The following is a 20,503-nucleotide window of genomic DNA, read 5'->3' as shown; positions in this document are numbered from 1 at the left end:
AGTTGTTCAGATGGTCCCAGAGAAGAAAAAAGTTTTAAAATTTAACATTGCAGAAATAGACGACAGAGCCCTCTGAGGTTTTTTTTTCAGCTCAGGTGAATCAAAGTTTAAACTTCATTCAATGCACATTTCCCCAATTATGTGCTTCATTTTTTAGCTCACCTGAGCCAAAGGCTCAAGTGAGCTTTTCTGATCACAATTTGTCCGTTGTCTGTCGTCGTTGTCGTTGTTGTTGTCGTCGTCGTAAACTTTTCACATTTTCATCTTCTTCTCAAGAACCACTGGGCAGATTTCAACCAAATTTGGCACAAAGCACCAGTAGGTGAAGGGGATTCAAGTTTGTTCAAATGAAGGGCCACGCCCTTTTTAAAGGGGAGATAATTGAGAAATATTGAAAATTTGTTGGTATTTTTCAAAAATCTTCTTCTCAAAAACTATTAGGCCGGTAAAGCTTAAACTTGTGTGGAGGCATCATCAGGTAGTGTAGATTCAAGTTTGTTCAAATCATGGTCCCCGGGGGTAGGGTGGGGCCACAATTGGGGGATCAAGTTTTACATAGGAATATATAGAGAAAATCTTTAAAAATCTTCTTCTCAAAAACTATCAGGCCAGAAAGATTCAAATTAAAATGGGAGCATCCTCATGTAGTGTAGATTCAAGTTTGTTCAAATCATGGTCCCCGGGGGTAGGGTGGGGCCACAATTGGGGGATCAAGTTTTACATAGGAATATATAGAGAAAATCTTTAAAAATCTTCTCAAAAACTATTTGGCCAGAAAAGCTCAAATTAAAATGGAAGCATCCTCAGGAAGTGTAGATTCAAGTTTGTTCGAATCATGGTCCCCGGGGGTAGGGTGGGGCCACAATTGGGGATCAAGTTTTACATAGGAATATATAGAGAAAATCTTTTAAAAAATTTCTTTTAAAAACTATTTGGCCAGAAAAGCTCAAATTAAAATGGAAGCATCCTCAGGAAGTGTTGATTCAAGTTTGTTCAAATCATGGTCCCCGGGGGTAGGGTGGGGCCACAAATGGGGGATCAAGTTTTACATAGGAATATAAAGAGAAAATCTTTAAAAATCTTCTTCTCAAAAACTTTTAGGCCAGAAAAGCTCAAATTTGAGTGGAAGCATCCTCATGTAATGTAGATTCAAGTTTGTTCAAATCATGGTCCCCGGGGGTAGGGTGGGGCCACAATTGGGGGATCAAGTTTTACATAGGAATATATAGAGAAAATCTTTAAAAAATTTTCTTCTCAAAAACTATTTGGCCAGAAAAGCTCAACTTTGAGTGGAGGCATCATCAGGTAGTGTAGATTCAAGTTTGTTCAAATCATGGTCCCCGGGGGTAGGGTGGGGCCACAATTGGGGGATCAAGTTTTACATAGGAATATATAGAGAAAATCTTTAAAAATCTTCTTCCTAAAAACTATTTGGCCAGAAAAGCTCAAATTAAAATGGAAGCATCCTCAGGAAGTGTTGATTCAAGTTTGTTCAAATCATGGTCCCCGGGGGTAGGGTGGGGCCACAATTGGGGGATCAAGTTTTACATAGGAATATATAGAGAAAATCTTTAAAAAATTTCTTCTCAAAAACTATTAGGCCAGGAAAGCTCAACTTTAAGTGGAGGCATCATCAGGTAAGGTAGATTCAAGTTTGTTCAAATCATGGTCCCCGGGGGTAGGGTGGGGCCACAATTGGGGGATCAAGTTTTACATAGGAATATATAGAGAAAATCTTTAAAAATTTTCTTCATAAAAACTATAAGGCCAGAAAAACTCAAATTAAAATGAAAGCATCCTCAGGAAGTGTTGATTCAAATTTGTTCAAATCATGGTCCCCGGGGGTAGGGTCAGGCCACAATAGGGGGGTCAAGTTTTACATAGGAATATATAGAGAAAATCTTTAAAAATCTTCTTCTCAAAAACTATTTGGCCAGAAAAGCTCAAATTAAAATGGAAGCATCCTCAGGAAGTGTAGATTCAAGTTTATTCGAATCATGGTCCCCGGGGGTAGGGTGGGGCCACAATTGGGGATCAAGTTTTACATAGGAATATATAGAGAAAATCTTTTAAAAAATTTCTTTTAAAAACTATTTGGCCAGAAAAGCTCAAATTAAAATGGAAGCATCCTCAGGAAGTGTTGATTCAAGTTTGTTCAAATCATGGTCCCCGGGGGTAGGGTGGGGCCACAAATGGGGGATCAAGTTTTACATAGGAATATAAAGAGAAAATCTTTAAAAATCTTCTTCTCAAAAACTTTTAGGCCAGAAAAGCTCAAATTTGAGTGGAAGCATCCTCATGTAATGTAGATTCAAGTTTGTTCAAATCATGGTCCCCGGGGGTAGGGTGGGGCCACAATTGGGGGATCAAGTTTTACATAGGAATATATAGAGAAAATCTTTAAAAAATTTTCTTCTCAAAAACTATTTGGCCAGAAAAGCTCAACTTTGAGTGGAGGCATCATCAGGTAGTGTAGATTCAAGTTTGTTCAAATCATGGTCCCCGGGGGTAGGGTGGGGCCACAATTGGGGGATCAAGTTTTACATAGGAATATATAGAGAAAATCCTCAAAAATATTCTGGGAAATTTTTCGGTCCAAAACTCAGTACTTAGTGTGAAAGCACAGGTTATGAGATTAAAGGTAGATTTAAGTTTGATGAAACCATGATTCCCTAGAGAATAGTGGGGCCACGAAATGGGGAGAGGGGGGGGTTATAGGAATAGAGAAAAATCTTCTTACAGGTGCAACAACAAAAGGGGCTTTACTAAAAAATAAGAGGTGGATAAAAATTGGCAGATTTTCAATTTTTTTTAGCAAGATCTACTGTACTCAGTTGTCAAGATATATTGATACTGTAATGCTAATTTGATCAGAATTAAGGCAATTGTTGCTCAGGTGAGCGATGTGGCCCCTCGGCCTCTTGTTCTTCAATATTTTCAAAGAAAACTTTTATCCTTATTTTGTAATTACCTCTCTCTCTCTCTCTCTCTCTCTCTCTCTCTCTCTCATTGGCGGTGGCCTTGGGGGAGGGGAACGAGGTATAATTTCGTTTGCCAGGGGTGGTGCAAGACTTATTTTCGAAAGTTAACAATTTTAAAGAACCACTTGTATATAATAAAAGACTTGACCTATAGGATACTATTGAATGTCTGGTGTGACGCGATTTCAAAGGTCCTTTATGCATCAATTTTTAACCGGGTTTTCCAAAGGAAAAATATGGTAATTGAAATGGTGAAAATGGCGGGCGGCTACCAAAAGGGTGCCCTCATTGTACAGTTTTCATAAGAGGAATTTGGTTTTTTTGCAAATCAACTGAACATATATCAGAGGTATACATATTGCTAGGACTTTGATATCTGATAATTTATGAAAATAATACCAGCTGTTGAACTTAGTCATTTGTAAGCAAAAATATTGCATATATATGTAGGGTACCCCTATTGTACAGATAACTCCTTCTACAATTTTCAAGATAGGAAATTGTTCTTTTGCAGATCAATTGTAAATATATATCAGAGGTGTGCATATAGCTAGGATTTTGATTTCTGGTAAATCATGAAAAAAATACCAGCTGTTGAACTTAGTTATTTTTTTTTTTGCAAAAGTATTGCATATACTGTACATGTAGAGTACCACATTTCTCTGGAAGGTAGTGTTCATATATTCAGGGTTGACAAATGGATTATGGATAATTCATGCAGAAATAGTCCGTTTTACTGCTAAAATGATGTTTTATAGCCAACTTTGAATGATAATTTAAGAAATACAAGTGCAATATGCTAGGCTCTAAATGAAAATTCGATAAATTTAGAAGAAAGTACAGTAGAAAATATAAAATGAATTTTTAAAAGTAATTTTTCCGGGAAATCAATATCCCCTTTATGTCAATTCTCTTGTTACATACATACATGGTGGATAAAATGTGTTCTAGAAATAAATGTGACAATAAAAAACAGTAGTTTTTGTCTGCTGTTGCAACAATTAACATGCTTAGTATTCGAGCACCTCGGGATTTATTACATACTTAGCAACGATAAAGAAAACATTCCAAAAACACATTCGCAGGGGGTGATGTGTCGGTTTTTAAATGTTGCTCTTCACCCCTGCGAATGTGATCGGAATGTTTTCTTTATCCTTGCTAAGTATGTAATAAATCTAGAGGTGCTCGAATGAAAGTTCACGAGACTTCATCGAGATTTGTTCAGTTCCTGTAAAATTTCGAGCGGAAGTATAAGTGTTCAGATAATATTCTCAAAATACGAAAGTACTGGTCGTTTTTCATATCATATCCTACTTTAATTTATGTTAAAACATGACAATTTTTTAAGATGTATATCTTATTTTACCCTTACAGCGGTTAATTATATTAAACGATAATATTCAGAAAAGAGTTATCGTTCTTGTTCAACCACGTGTAGAGTGATTGAAAATATAAACATTGGGTTGCTTAATAAAATCATGGCCATGTTTGATGCTTGTGGTGTGCAATACCATGTTTTAAAAAAAAATAATGGGTGACTTTTTTGCATAAAAACTTAACATATCGAGCCATTTTCAAGGAACATTCTGCATAAAATAGTATAGTCTGTTGCACTATTGATACTATTAATAGGTCAGGCGCGGATCGAAAATAAATCCTCAAGGGGGTCTCTACTAAGCATGCTAATTGTTGCAACAGCTGACAAAAACTATTTTTGGGAGTTTATTTTAATCAACTCTCCCATGCAGTTACTCAGGCAAACCGAAAGTGAAACAGTGTGTGGACCTAAGCACAAATTAACACCGCTGACAACATTTAGTTCTAATCAATAAATCCGATGTAATGAGCTCTTGGGCATTGTTATTCAAGGAAACTCATCTATAGATACCTTGTAAATAGTCAGAGTTTAAGGTACGAACAATTAAGATATTTTTTGAAGTCGTACATTTTATATATTCCTACGTCAGAGTTCAATATAGTGTCTCGTTCAACCAGACGCTCGGCTGTCTCCGTAAATCTCCGACAAGCATAGAGTCTCTCTTGCTTGTCGGAGATTAACGGATACAGCTAAGAGAGTAGAGTTCAATTTTGTTTGGATCCATACAATTTCTCAAAACTATTTCGATAACTAATACGTAGATTGATGGAATAAGTCTTTAAATATTATACAACATGATTGATATTGGATTTTCAGGAAATTCCTGTAGGATTCATATTATAAAAATGTTCGTAATTCAAATACTTATAGGAATTTACTTGCCATGCAAAATAACAGATCGTTGATTTTAAAATAAATAAAAACCTATAAAATCAACTCCCGTCAGTACTTCAGTACTTTTATTTGTATTTTCACATTTATTTCTAGAACACATTTTATCCACCAATTGATGAAGATAAAGTTTAAAATCAATAAACCTCTAGATTTTATATTTGATAACAAGTAGAAATAGACTATAAATACGAGGCACGATTTACTGCGAAACTGAAAGGGTCAAATAAAACCACGTGGTCTAAAATTTAAATGACAATAACATTCGCAGGGGTGTCTCGCATTTAGGGAATAATCCAGCGTTTCCATGGTTTCTACAACACCTTCCTTTGGAAGATTAAACTTATGTTTTTGTTTTTTTTTTTACGTTCTGATGTACATTAACAGTAATTTAATTAATTTAACTTAATTTTGACAATCAATTTCTTTAATTTGTCAAAAGAAAAATGTAAATATAAACATTTATGAAATAAATAAACATGATCAGTCAAAGAATGATCATGCATCGCGATAAATAAAGGAAAAAATTGTTATAGATTTCCTCCAAGGGGAATCACATATTGTTTTGAAAAAAGTTCACTCTTCATGCAAACCCCCCCCCCCCCCCAACAAATTTGATGTATTTTTAAAAATATTTTCTACAAATTGTAGAATGAAAACAAAATATTATAATATCCAAACGTAATGCTATTCCTTAAACAATAAAATGCTTTCTTTGGTGATTCATACGGGATGTGAATGTAGCGACATTGCAGAATAAATAAATATGATCGTTAAAAAAAATGAAATCCCCGAGCAGGTCAAAATTTTGTATTTTTCAAACAATAAACCGTATAATGTCGAAAATCATATTTCGACAAATTTGGCCTAAAATTAATAATATTTGAGAATGAAATTGACCACTCTGGTGGTATCTTGTACCAGATTATGTCGGGATATATTGTTTTGTTGAACAGAAATCATTAATTAAAGACCAGAAGGGATGACAGTTTGCATGGGATGAACTCGAGCATACACCGATGAAATGACTTTCATGGAATTTATATGACAGACAGCGACATTGTCTTCTTAGATTCTTTGATTGACCGTCGCATATTTTGTGGATGCAACTTATGAAGTATTTCCTGGCATGCATGCCGCACTTGTCTTCTTAAAATTCATGCAAAGTTGTTGAAAACTTTTGTCAATACTGGATTTGTCGAACTATCGAAGTCAGATGCCAAAATGACAGCATTCGGAATAAACCAAGTTTTTTTATAAGACTTTTTCCTGTGCTTGGAGGAGGGGTGGCAGGTCAGAAAGAAAGAAATGATGGGTCTAACACGTGGAATTATTCCTATTTACCCAGTAAATGTCTAATATTTGTCTAAAATAGTTGACATGGTTTGCATTTTTCAGTTTTAATATACGTTTTTGTACAACTCTTTATTTCACCGAAGCTCTTGGTCGAGACTGATCAAAGAGAGATAACTCCTATTGCATACAGTTCAGTAAAAGTTTAATCAAAATAGGTTTGATTTTGTTTTGTTGAAAAGAAAAATAATATACAAAACATAGTTTACTTATTCGTGTTTTTTGGTGAAAATATATGATTATAACAAGGGACACGATTTAAACTCAGAATACCCCCACCCCTTTTCCCTAGATAGCGAATTACATGAAATCATTAAATTATTATTACTTATTTGTCAGATCGAATATTTTAGCCCAAATGTTATTTTTTTTAAAGTAATATCTTGAATTTATTAGCATCATTCAAAGTAGCAGAGGAACACTAATAAAACCGGCGAAGAAGGCGGATTAGAAAAGTGCATAATTGGGCAGATAAGAAACTTTAAAAAAAAAACTCAGACACGTAACCACAGGAGGAGAGGGTACACTTATTTTGCCTACTGGCAAACTAATAAAAGTTAATAATATAATTCTGTTAATAACCATGTCCCTCATTTTCTATCACTTTGAGACTATACAGAAATTATATTGAAAACTATAACGAAGGCAAATTATCAACAATTTAAGCAGGTCGTAGATAGTAGTAACCCCCTCCCCCCATCTCCCGCATTCCGATTTTCAGGTTTAACGGAGATGGTTTTTCAAGTTTTGGTCCTTCCACTTTGAAAAACAATGCTACGACGTGCCCGAGAATACAAACATATCTAACATTTCTAATTTCCTATCAGAATTCTGTTATCTAGCAAACATTAACTTTAGCAGCTTGTTAAAAATTTCAGTACTCCTAAGATATTGATATTGACTGTTGTTTGCACCAAGTTCTTATTTAGAACATCAATGCCGATTATTAAAAAACCATCGTTATTCAAATGCTTGTTGCAACTACCCTCTTAACATTACAAATGTTATTTGTAACGCAATATTCGAACCCTGCAGAAATGTGGGATGTCCGTAAAGTTTGAAATCTTGCCTCTGCATTTTTTCATGCGCAAATCTAGTGGGGGCGGGGTAGGGTAGGAATCCCCTGGGAAAATCAAATTTCTTAAATTTACATAAAAGTATGCCTCGGATTCCCCTCAACCCCCGGCAAACTAAATATCCATCCCCCCCCCCCCGAAAAAAATTCTGGATCCGCGCATGCATTTTACAATGAAATCAAGATTAATTGCGCTGTCTTATTTTTACTCCTTCTGACCTTTGACCTCATCCACTTGTCAACAAGTTTAATCTTCATAATGTTTACCAACTTTGATGACCAAAGCCTTAAAAGACATTTGGCACTTATTGACATAACCTATTGACCTATATCAACCGTTTGACCTGGAAATCTACAGGGGTCACGCTAAACGTATACAGGGTTTGACGACTTCACATCATCTACACACCTACCTACAATATTAGAAGATTGCACACTTGGTCACTGTGACATAATCATTGATAAAGAAAATGAGTCATTACATTTCAGATGCAACTATCACCATTGTTTCAAATTGTGAAGAGATTTAATTGCTACAGATTTCACCAGGCAGATCATGAAAACATTTAGAGATTATGCTCCATCCAATTAAATCTAAAAATCCAATTTATCATTCAAAGTTACGGCTTTAAGGCCAGCAAAAAAAAAATAAAACAAGATCACATAGTTGTATACAAATCATTTATTATACACAATGATATACCCATCCAGCTGAATAACATCATTTATATACAATGTTCATTACACAGAATGTCTTTTGATTGTATTCTTCTAATGCACAAACAGTTTGTTTGGAAAGTAAGATATACAAGGTGTTAATTTGTTACCATTGAAATCAATGCACAAAATACAATGAGTTTATTGTACACATTGTTGACATGTAATTCTAATTAAATATAATTAATTATTAACATAAACTAATTATATAATACAGGTAATTAATTGTTATACACAAACAATATATACAGTCAATTTGTCAACATGTAATACATACAAACAATGTTACACTGCTGTGTAATGTTCTACACATATTGTATTTTCTTCACTTTACCTGTGTAGAACTCAGTCACAAAGAGGTTGTCTCTGGTGTCCACACATAAACCCCATGGATACTGTAAATGACAGTTGTCAATGTAGCGGAGGAACTGTCCGTCCTGATCCAGGATGTGGATATAGTGGTTGTTAAGGTCTGCTGTCAGGATCCGACCCTGGCTGTCTGTTGTGATGCCGCGTGGATAGAATGGTTCCTCGGTAGTAGAGGGAGGACCAGTGTAGGTAAACCGGAGTTTCCCGGCCTGATTGACCACCACTACTGCACGGGCTGTATTGTCTGACACACAGATATCTAGGTTCCTGTTCTCACTGATGTATTTATATAATCCACCAGATGAATAGAGAGGTTGTCCTTTGTCGTCGTACTGAATACTTTGTTTCTCTGTGGAGCCAGAGTAACACACAACTTTTGTTTGTTTATTATCATCACTGTCCATGACAACCAGGAGGTCACCAGAGGAGGTACTACAGACACTGCGAGGTCTCCACCCCCGTAGTCTGATCACTGTCTGTATCTGTGTATTCTTCACTATGTTCACAGTTCTATCTCTGTAATCAGTATAAACTAGATCCCCACTCCTTGTCACTGCTATGTCGTATGGAGCGTTCCCTGACTTGGTATGGACTGACTTCACTAGTTCCCCACGGAGGTTGTACAGACTCATGATGTTGTCCTCACCACGCGTCCACATCTCCTCATCACTCAGACAGGACACACTGTCTAATCGTCTACACTCGGTGTCTATCTGTGTGATGATCCGTGGTACATCAATGAGCGGTCTGTCCGGGGGAGAGGACTCAGCACCGGGAGATTCAATGGTGTAGCCATGTTCTTCTGTTTTGATAGATGACGCTGACAGAGAACCAAACTGTTGATAAAGTTGTTCTTTGTTGATCTTCTGAGGGGTAAAACTTGGTAAGGACACTGTGAGTTTAGGAGGCAATCTTCTGAATTCATCATTTCTGGATTTGTAGGCAGAGACACGGCTGACATCATTGGAGTCCAGTAATGTCTTTAGTTCAGTAATGGTCTGTGTGATTTCAGAAATGGTGTGTTTAATTTCATCTTCCTGTTTGTCTAAGACAGCCAGGTGTTTGGTGTCCGTTTCCTCCACGTTAGATTTCATGTTTCTGATAATGGTGTTTATTTCTCTGTGCAAGTCTTCTCCATGTTTGTCGATTTCTGTTGTTAATTTCTGGGAGTTTTCATTCAGAGCAGATTTCTGGACTTGGTTAATGGATGCAATCTCTTGGTATTTGGGATAAATGGATTTCTCTAGTTCTTGTAAATCTTTTTGAATGATTTCTTTCCTGCTATCAATGTTTTTAGATATTTCAATAAATTTGTGACTGTAGTGTTCTTTAGAGGAGGCACATGTTGTACAAATAGGAATGTCACATTGTTCACAGTATAGTACACTTATGTTTGAGGAATGTTCTGGGCATTTGGGAGTAGATCCTCTCTTTTCAAATGGCAGCACTTTGTGTTCTTTGGATAGATCAGAGATATGTTCCCCCACACAGGCTTTACACAGATGTATGTGACAAATGTCACAGTACATAGGGGGGCCCGGGGTCTCACAGAGACGACACCGTAACACATCCTGGGCCCAGCGCTTGTCCATGGTCAGATACTTTTATTCATGTTCTGAAAAAAATAAAACAAAAGTTGGTTTAATTATATAATTGGGATGAATTCAGAGGAAGTCCTTGAAATTTGTTCCCCAGCATCTTGCATCAAATAACAACACAACTGTTTTTCTTTAAACTTCATAAATTTGAAGCACAGTATCTCTTTTTTTTTTTTAGTTCTAAAAGGGACATCTTTTTTAGAAATATCTCGCATCATAAAATTTGCTTCAAATTATTACTGTATTAAGTAATTTCAAACACTTTTTACCATTACAGACTGTACACAAATATTTCTTCTGTTTGAAATGTTTCAATAATAATTGGCTTGCAACCTCGTCTGTTTTCCTTATGTTTTTAGTTGGCTAAAAATTTGTCACAGTCACTGTATTTTAAATAATAACAAGTTCGAGGAATAAGACCCTGTTGTACTTTGAATAACCTGATTATTATGAGGGACATGTGGCCATATTGTACTTTTGAGAATAAAAATGTAAACATTTCTTGAACTGTGTTGCGGTTCCCAAAACTGATGCCAAAAGATGAAAGAGCAATAGATACGAGGTACTTCATGTTATTTTGTAAACAATACAGAAAAATTCCTTTTTAATCACTTAAAACAGCTGTTGGACTGCCCAGCTGCAGACCTATTTTGGAGCTTGAAAAATATGAAAAAACAAGAAGTCCAAGGGCCACATTGCTCACCTGAGGAACAATAGGTATGATAAATCATCTTAATGGAGTCATAATACAAAACTATCTGGACAATGTAGTATAATATATGTAAATCTCGTATAAACAAAAATCTATTTTTCCCACTGGATATTCTAATGTTTATTAGTCCCTTTTCTAAAAGGATGATTTTATAGAATATCACATGTTGAGCATTGCAGCTCTCAAAAAGATCCTAAACAATTGTTTATATATGGGATATAAACCTACATCAAACTCTTAACCCCTTGTGAGACCCAATCATCCTGGAGCCAAAGTCTAAACAATTTTAAATAATCACCTGGCTGATTAGTTTTGGAGAAGATTTTTAAAGATTTACTATATATATTCCTGTGTAAAAATTCGACCCTCAATGTGGCACCAACCTTCCTCCCACGGATCATGATTTTCCCAACTTTGAATCTACACTACCTGAGGATGCTTCCACACATGTTTAAGCTGTCCTGGCTGATTAGTTTCTGAGAAGAAGATATTTTAAAGATTTACTCTATATACTCCTATGTCAAAATTTGACCCACCATTGTGACCCCACCCTACCTCCTAAGGCAACTATATACACAATTTTGAATCTACGCTACCTGAAGATGCTTCAACATCCGTTTCAGCTTTCCTAGCTGATTAGTTTCTCAAAGAAGAAGATTTTCAAAGATTTACTCTATATATTCCTATGTAGAAATTCAATCCACCATTGTTTCACAATTTCGAATCCCCTTTGCCTAAGGGTGATTTCTGCCAAGTTTGGTTGAAATTGGCCCTGTAGTTTTTCAGAAGATGTTGAAAATGTGACAGACAGACAAAATGTGATTAGAGAAGCTCACTTGAGCTTTCAACTCAGGTGAGCTATTAAAAAGGGGTTTCTTGGTGTCCTCTCTACAACCATATGTGAGAAAAGGGTTGAATCATTATGTAGTAACTTTGCCTCAAAATGGGGTACCCTAATTTTATCAGTTAGTGGGATTTAATTGTAGAACAAGAAAATTCCTGTCTACACCTATTGTGTCTATGGAAACACATTGACATTATATTTTTATAGAAAAAATGAATAAATGTGAATTTAAAACAATCTGCGTTGAATGAGACAAACATCTCTATACCAGTTCCAAAGTTGTCCCACTTATATAATATAACATAATTATAAACTTTTAGAAATGGGGGGGGGGGGGGGGGTCCAAAAAATTAACTGTCTTTAAATTAAAAATAGACATATATTCTTATATATTTTTCAATGAAAATATAACTTCAATGTCATTCCAAAGACACAAAAATATCTCTTACCGTTTGATAATTCTTGAGACCCATTTTAAGAATAGGGTACCCTATTTTGAGACAAAGTCACAACTTAAATAAGCAAGTTTAGACCTTTTTCTCAACAAATAGTTGTAGAGTGGACACTCGTGACCTCCTTTTATATTTTCAGATTTTTAAATCTTTTTAAAATTGATAATAGAGATTAATTCAGTAGCTAGGATTTAAATTTTCAACAATCTAAACCACAGATACTGATGTAACAGAGATACTTTTTGCCTCTGCTTGGGTTTGAACCCAGGTCCTCTGGCACGCCAGTCCAGCACTCTACCGATCGAGCTAAAGGGTTAACCCTTTAGCCAGAGCTAGTAGGAATGCCATATACCTGATTCTACCACACTGATACACACTTAACAATATACGCACCTCATGAAGGCCTACAACTCAAAATGGTGACAATATCCATGTATAATCTTCCTGGTTCGTGTTTACTCTTCCTGGTCGGCGGCCTGTATAAAATCATGTGATTGATTTAAATTAAACATAAAAACCAATCATTCTGGGTAACTCTAAGACAAGATTCAATAATAGTTGTTGACTTGTTGAAGAGCAGTTAAAATACTTTGTCAACCCTGTTACTGCTGTTATAAACATATTGAACACTCTATAATTCCAACAATGTCTTGTAGAATATCAAAAACTTTTAACAGTTTAATAATTGATAATAGAGATTAAATCAATAGCATAAGATTTAAATTTTAACATCCAGAAATAACAGATACTGATACACACATTTAACGAGCTACCATCATCTACGCACCTCACAGGGCTGTAACTGACTCAAAAGGGCAACAATCTTCCTTGTCCATGTTGTCGGCGGCCTGTATAAAAATCACGTGATAGGTTTAGATAAAACACAAAACCAAATATTCCGGGTAATTACTCTATGAAAAGATGTTAACTTGTTGAAAAGCAGTAAAATAGTTACAGTCAGCCATGTTATAACCAGATAACTAATAAATCAGTAACGTTCTTCTCAAATGATTGTTCTTCTTTTGATTGAGTATCATAATATGTTGATATGCCAGCCAAAATATTAGCGAGATTTGTCGAGATATAGGCCTATTGAAATATTTTTGGAGTTTCGACAAACCTCGCCAAGATCAGCCAGCCAGTGTTCTTTTAAAATGTATTGGATGGGCGGCAACATTTTAACGATTCCTCAAAATTACTATATTATAATTGGTGAATAAACTCCCTGATTTGTAGGTCTCTATACCTCTTCTTTCACGGACCTTGTTTTCATCATGCATCGCATGCAACACCTTTTTGCCTGTCGTCTGCGCTCGTGTCTGTCTGTTGACTGGTTCCCTGTCTCTATCAGAGATACTGGGTGGTTTCGCCCCGGATGCATTTCGCTTGAAGAGTTTTCGACCCTGTTTAATTAAATACAAGTAATTTATCATGCAAAAAATTGAAGCATAGTCAGATAGGATTTAAGGTATATCACTCCTCAATGTTGCTGTATCAAAAACTCTTGAGATGTTTATCACGGAAATCTGTAGACAAAATATACTTCAAAAATACAAAAAAAAGGGGGGGGGGGGGGTCAGTTTTCATTCCTCTGTGTTAAGGCCCATTTAAGTTGACCTTTTTGCACCTAAAATGCGATTTCAGCTTGATTAGCATTTCTTTTTAACTAAAATAATTTGTTGAAAATCATTTTACATGATGTTCTGTTGGAGCAATTTGCATCTTCGCACGTTATAAGCCTTTAGAGCAAAGATGCGATAGTGCGAAGGTATAAAGGTGCAAAGGTGAAAGTATGAAGGCAAAGGAGCGATGCTACTGTTGCTCGTTCACCTTTGCAATTTTGCCCTTTTTGCACTCTCTCCGTCGCACATTCGCCTTTAAATATGTGTAAAGTTCCTTATTGTTTAAAGATATATATAAGCATTGAATCATTATTTTTTGAAAGATGTGGTCTCATAACTGCAACGGTGTGTGCATACAAATGGAATAACGCGCGCTAGCGCGTTATGAAAATTTGTTTGCACACACCGTTGCAGTTATGAGACTATATCTTTCGAAAAAATAAGGATTTAATGCTTATATTTATATTTTTTTACCTTCTTGCGTTGTACGCAAATGCCAATTATACCTCAAATTACCGTATTATCCTATGGGTAAGTTCAAATTAATGGAAGAGCAACAGTAACAGCCACAAGCGTGATCTTTGATTTTCGCTTGTGACGTTGTATTTATCAGCGTTCAACGTTTGTGACGTCACAAGTAAAACTCGTGATTTAACCTTTTAGTACCCTGTCTGTGTTATGGTGCTATATCTGCAGTAGCTTTACATGCAAAATATATATGGAATGTAAATATTTAAGAAATAAACAACGTTATTTAGTGAACATGACGTTATGAATAGCAATTGCTCTGTTGGCATATTTCATGATGCGCGCTAGCGCATCATGGTAAATATGCCAGCGGAGCAATTGCTATTCATTTAAGTATTGAATCCTTATTTTTTGAAAGATATAGTCTCATAACTGCAACGGTGTGTGCATACAAATTGAATAACGCGCGTTAGCGCGTTATGAAAATTTGTTTGCACACACCGTTGCAGTTATGAGACTATATCTTTCGAAAAAATAGCGCGTTATTCAATTTGTATGCACACACCGTTGCAGTTATGAGACTATATCTTTCAAAAAATAAGGATTTAATGCTTATATTTATATTTTTTTACCTTCTTGCGTTGTACGCAAATGCCAATTATACCTCAAATTACTGTATTATCCTATGGGTAAGTTCAAATTAATGGAAGAGCAACAGTAACAGCCACAAGCGTGATCTTTGATTTTCGCTTGTGATGTTGTATTTATCAGCGTTCAACGTTTGTGACGTCACAATTAAAACTCGTGATTTAACCTTTTAGTACCCTGTCTGTGTTATGGTGCTATATCTGCAGTAGCTTTACATGCAAAATATACGTAGAATGTAAATATTTAAGTATTGAATCATTATTTTTTGAAAGATATAGTCTCATAACTGCAACGGTGTGTGCATACAAATTGAATAACGCGCGTTAGCGCGTTATTTAAGTATTGAATCCTTATTTTTTGAAAGATATAGTCTCATAACTGCAACGGTGTGTGCATACAAATTGAATAACGCGCGTTATGAAAATTTGTTTGCACACACCGTTGCAGTTATGAGACTATATCTTTCAAAAAATAAGGATTTAATGCTTATATTTACATTTATTTTACATTCTTGCCTTGTAAGCAAATGGGAATTATACCCCAAGTTTACTGTACTATCCTATGGGTAAGTTTAAATTAATGGAAGAGCCACTGTAACAGCCACAAGCGTGATCTTTGATTTTCGCTTGTGACGTTGTATTTATCAGCGTTCAACGTTTGTGACGTCACAATTAATACTCGTCAATTAACCTTTTAGTACCTTTTCTGTGTTATGGTGCTATATCTGCAGTAGCTTTACATGCAAAATATACGTGGAATGTAAATATTAAAATTTGTTTGCACACACCTTTGCAGTTATGAGACTATATCTTTAAAAAAATAAGGATTTAATGCTTATATTCACATTTTTTTACCTTCTTGTCTTGTACGCAAATGCGAATTATACCTCAAAATTACTGTATTATCCTATGGGTAAGTTCAAATTAATGGAAGAGCCACAGTAACAGCCACAAGCGTGATCTTTGATTTTCGCTTGTGACGTTGTATTTAGCAGCGTTAAACGTTTGTGACGTCACAATTAAAACTCGTGATTTAACCTATTAGTACCCTGTCTGTGTTATGGTGCTATATCTGCGGTAGCTTTACATGCAAAATATACGTAGAATGTAAATATAACGCCATGTTCACTAAATAATCGTTGTTTATTACTTATATATATTTACATTCCGAATATTTTTTGCATGTAAAGTGTATGAAAAGCTACTGCAGTTATAAGACAATAACACACACAGGGTACTCAAAGGTTAGGATGACTATTTTTATTATGACGTCACAAACGTTGAACGCTGTAAAATGCAACGTCACATGCGAGAATCAAAGTTCACGCTTGTGGCTGTTACAGTGGCTCTTCCATTAATTTGAACTTACCCTTAGCATAAAACAGAAATGTTGACGTAAAAATCACATATGCAGACAAGAAAAGAAGTTTTAAAAAATGTAAATATAAGCATTAAATCATTATTTTTTGAAAGATATAGTCTCATAACTGCAGCGGTGAGTGCATACAAATTTATATATTTACATTCCACGTATATTTTGCATGTAAAGCTACTGCAGATATAGCACCATAACACAGAAAGGGTACTTAAAGGTTAATTGACGAGTTTAAATTGTGACGTCACAAACGTTGTACGCTAATAAATACAACGTCACAAGCGAAAATCAAAGATCACGCGTGTGGCTGTTACAGTGGCTCTTCCATTAATTTAAACTTACCCATAGGATAGTACAGTAATTTTGAGGTATAATTCGTATTTGCGTACAAGGCAAGAATGTAAAAAAATGTAAATATAAGCATTAAATCCTTATTTTTTGAAAGATATAGTCTCATAACTGCAACGGTGTGTGCAAACAAATTTCAAAAAATAAGGATTCAATACTTAATTGCATTTTACCACTCGCAAATACCCTGTATTAGCCTAGACTTTTACATTTAGCCATTGCATCAAAAATAAACATTCAGTCTGTAATGTATCTTTTTAATTTACATAGTTTTGTTAACAGAATCAATGATATGTTATAACAGTAATTCCTTTAAAATGTTATTTTAAGACATGTTTTAATTAAATAAATCAATTTTACTTAAGCATTAAATCATTATTTTTTGAAAGATATAGTCTCATAACTGCAGCGGTGTGTGCATACAAATTGAATGAAAATTTGTATGCACACACCGCTGCAGTTATGAGACTATACCTTTCAAAAAATAATGATTTAATGCTTATATTTACATTTTTTAAAACTTCTTTTCTTGTCTGCATATGTGATTTTTACGTCAACATTTCTGTTTTATCCTAAGGGTAAGTTCAAATTAATGGAAGAGCCACTGTAACAGCCACAAGCGTGAACTTTGATTCTCGCACGTGACGTTGCATTTTACAGCGTTCAACGTTTGTGACGTCATAATAAAACTAGTCATTCTCACCTTTGAGTACCCTGTGTGTGTTACGGTCTTATAACTGCAGTAGCTTTTCATACACTTTACATGCAAAAAATATTTGGAATGTAAATATACAATTATACACATGATGTATCCTATAATGGTTTAAATCTATAACGTCATGGAAAAGTATAGACGTCACACCTTTATGACGTCATAGTATACCGACAGAGCAATTGCGATTATAGAAAAATATTTGCAGTTCCTCCGTATGGACTAACAGTGGGAAAGCGCAATGGATATGCAAATATTTAGCTATATCAAGAGGTCCATGGGCCACATCGCTCACTTAAACAATTCCTTGGAACATTCTATTTTACAACATTTATGCTATTTCTATTGTGAACTTTGAACCTCTTTCTTGAACCCCAGTATTAGTCCGGGGTTGATGTTACATGTAACTTTAGAATCTACACTTTAGGATCCTTGCATAGTAATCTCACAAACTGTAACATTGTAGTTCTCGAGAAGAAGATTTCAAAACATGTTTTCTATATATTTCTTTGTTAAACATTGAACTCCGCCTGGGGCTCCAGTTTTGGTTTGGGTGTAACGATTTTTATAATTTAGAATCTTCACTATATATCCAAGCTTTTGTGTAAATATTGGCATATTTGGTGCAGAGGATCTTGAGAAGAAGATTTTAAAATGTTTTTCCTACATATTTCTGTTAAACTTTGAACTCCCCCTCGGGCCCCAGTTTTGGTCTGTGGGTCACTAATTTTCAATTTATAATCTTCATATATAAACAAACTTTTGTGTAAATATTGGTAATCCTGGTGCAGTGGTTTTTAAGAAGAGGATTTTAAAAGATTTTTTCTACATATTTCTATGTTAAAATAAGAACCCCGCATGGGATCCCAGTTTTACTTTTGGGGCCACGATTTTTACAATTTAGAATTTTCACTATATATACAAGATTTTGTTTAAATATTGGCTTTTCTGGTGCATTTTGAAAGACACACACCCTATACTCACTGTTTTTGTATAATTATCTCCCTTTTAAAAAGGGTTTAATCTTTTGTATTAATAATTTAGAATTCCCTTCCCATAAGAATGCTTTGTACCAAGTTTGGTTAAATTTGACCCAGTGGTTTTAAAGAAGTTAAAAAATGGGGGAAAAGTTACAGACGGATTTTGAGAAAATACCTCCAACAATTTACAATCTTAACATTTTTTTCGTAAAATGAAATCCAAATGTGTCTGTGTTTATTAAACCATGGTATTGAACTAAGGTAAGCAGACTGTTAAGTATCAGAAGTCTGGAAGTCCACACACATTCTGGAGGGCATGACATTTTATATGAAGTACATAATGATTAGGCTTAGCCAGTGCAAGATATATCAGATAACCTTGTAGAATATTAATGAACTTTCAAAGTACTAAGCACAATGGCCACCATACTGTCTAGAGCATATGTACCAAAAACATCTGAGAGCAAACAGCAAACCTTGGGCGAGTACAATACCTGTCTGAAATTACATGTATGCGTAATCGATTAAGAGAGGGAAAAAGACAAAGGTGAAAGTGCGAAGGTGAGAATGCGAAAGATGTAAGAGCAACAGTAGTACTAGTATCTAGAAGCAATCGCCTTCGCATCTTCGCTGCTTTCGCACCTGCCCCCCCCCCCCCCCCATCTCTCACACACACACACACTCTCTCCCTCTCTTTCTCTGTCCACACATGTTGTATAAAAATGTTCTACTTCTATAAACCTTTACTTCTGTTTCTATATAACTCATGTATAAAACAAAACCCTTTCTCTCTCTAACAAGCAATGTGTCAGTTTGAGTTTACATAAACAAGTACTTTATTTCCGATGATGCATATAAATCTAAAAAGGCCTTTTCCGTCCTGTTTCTAGCTAACATCACTCAGTATATTTCATCCCTTTATAAGTTTTTGACGTCTTCCTGGTTTCAAGTACTTTTGAATTTGGACCTTACCGGAAATTGTTATTGCTTTCCATCGTCAACTCTACTTGGTGGTAATAAAATCTTAATTTAAAACTCAGCATCAATTGTATCAATGCATTGATACTTGGTCACAGCAATAGTACATGTATTTAAAACAATTTCCGAGAGCAAACAGCAAACCTTGGGCGAGTACAATACCTGTCTGAAATTACATGTATGCGTAATCGATTAAGAGAAGGAAAAAGACGAAGGTGAAAGTGCGAAGGTGAGAATGCGAAAGATGTAAGAGCAACAGTAGTATCTAGTAGCAATCGCCTTCGCACCTTGCTGCTTCCGCCCCCCCCCCCCCCCCCCCACACACACACACACACTCTCTCTCCCTCTCTTTCTCTGTACACACGTCCTGTATAAAAATGTTCTACTTCTATAAACCTTTACTTCTGTTTCTATATAACTCATGTATAAAACAAAACCCTTTCTCTCTCTAACAAGCAATGTGTCAGTTTGAGTTTACATAAACAAGTACATTATTTCCGATGATGCATATAAATCTAAAAAGGCCTTTTCCGTCCTGTTTCTAGCTAACATCACTCAGTATATTTCATCCCTTAATAAGTTTTTGACGTCTTCCTGGTTTCAAGTACTTTTGAATTTGGACCTTACCGGAAATTGTTATTGCTTTCCATCGTCAACTCTACTTGGTGGTAATAAAATCTTAATTTAAAACTCAGCATCAATTGTATCAATGCATTGATACTTGGTCACAGCAATAGTACATGTATTTAAAACAATTTCCGAGAGCAAACAGCAAACCTTGGGCGAGTACAATACCTATCTGAAATTACATGTATGCGTAATCGATTAAGAGAAGGAAAAAGACGAAGGTGAAAGTGCGAAGGTGAGAATGCGAAAGATGTAAGAGCAATAGTAGTATCTAGTAGCAATCGCCTTCGCACCTCACTGCTTCCGCCCCCCCCCCCCCCCCCCCCCCCACACACACACACACACTCTCTCTCCCTCTCTTTCTCTGTACACACGT

General features: G+C 35.5%; 1 protein-coding gene across 1 annotated transcript; it reads right to left on the bottom strand.

Moving 5' to 3' along the window:
• Positions 1-8,345: 8,345 nt before the first annotated feature.
• Positions 8,346-13,212, bottom strand: LOC128159477 (tripartite motif-containing protein 2-like). Its single transcript, XM_052822593.1, has 3 exons — positions 13,130-13,212; positions 12,764-12,846; positions 8,346-10,379 (listed from the first exon to the last, which is right to left on the bottom strand). The coding sequence occupies exon 3, from the start codon at positions 10,354-10,356 to the stop codon at positions 8,701-8,703; it is 1,656 nt and encodes a 551-aa protein (XP_052678553.1). The 5' UTR covers positions 10,357-10,379; positions 12,764-12,846; positions 13,130-13,212; the 3' UTR covers positions 8,346-8,700.
• Positions 13,213-20,503: the final 7,291 nt, after the last annotated feature.

Source organism: Crassostrea angulata, chromosome 8 (assembly GCF_025612915.1).
Source record: "Crassostrea angulata isolate pt1a10 chromosome 8, ASM2561291v2, whole genome shotgun sequence".
Taxonomy (NCBI): domain Eukaryota; kingdom Metazoa; phylum Mollusca; class Bivalvia; order Ostreida; family Ostreidae; genus Magallana; species Magallana angulata.
This window is presented reverse-complemented; position numbering and strand designations above follow the sequence as displayed.

Excerpts from the sequence above, each read along its gene's own strand:
- LOC128159477 (XM_052822593.1), bottom strand. The coding sequence starts at position 10,356 with ATGGACAAGCGCTGGGCCCAGGATGTGTTACGGTGTCGTCTCTGTGAG.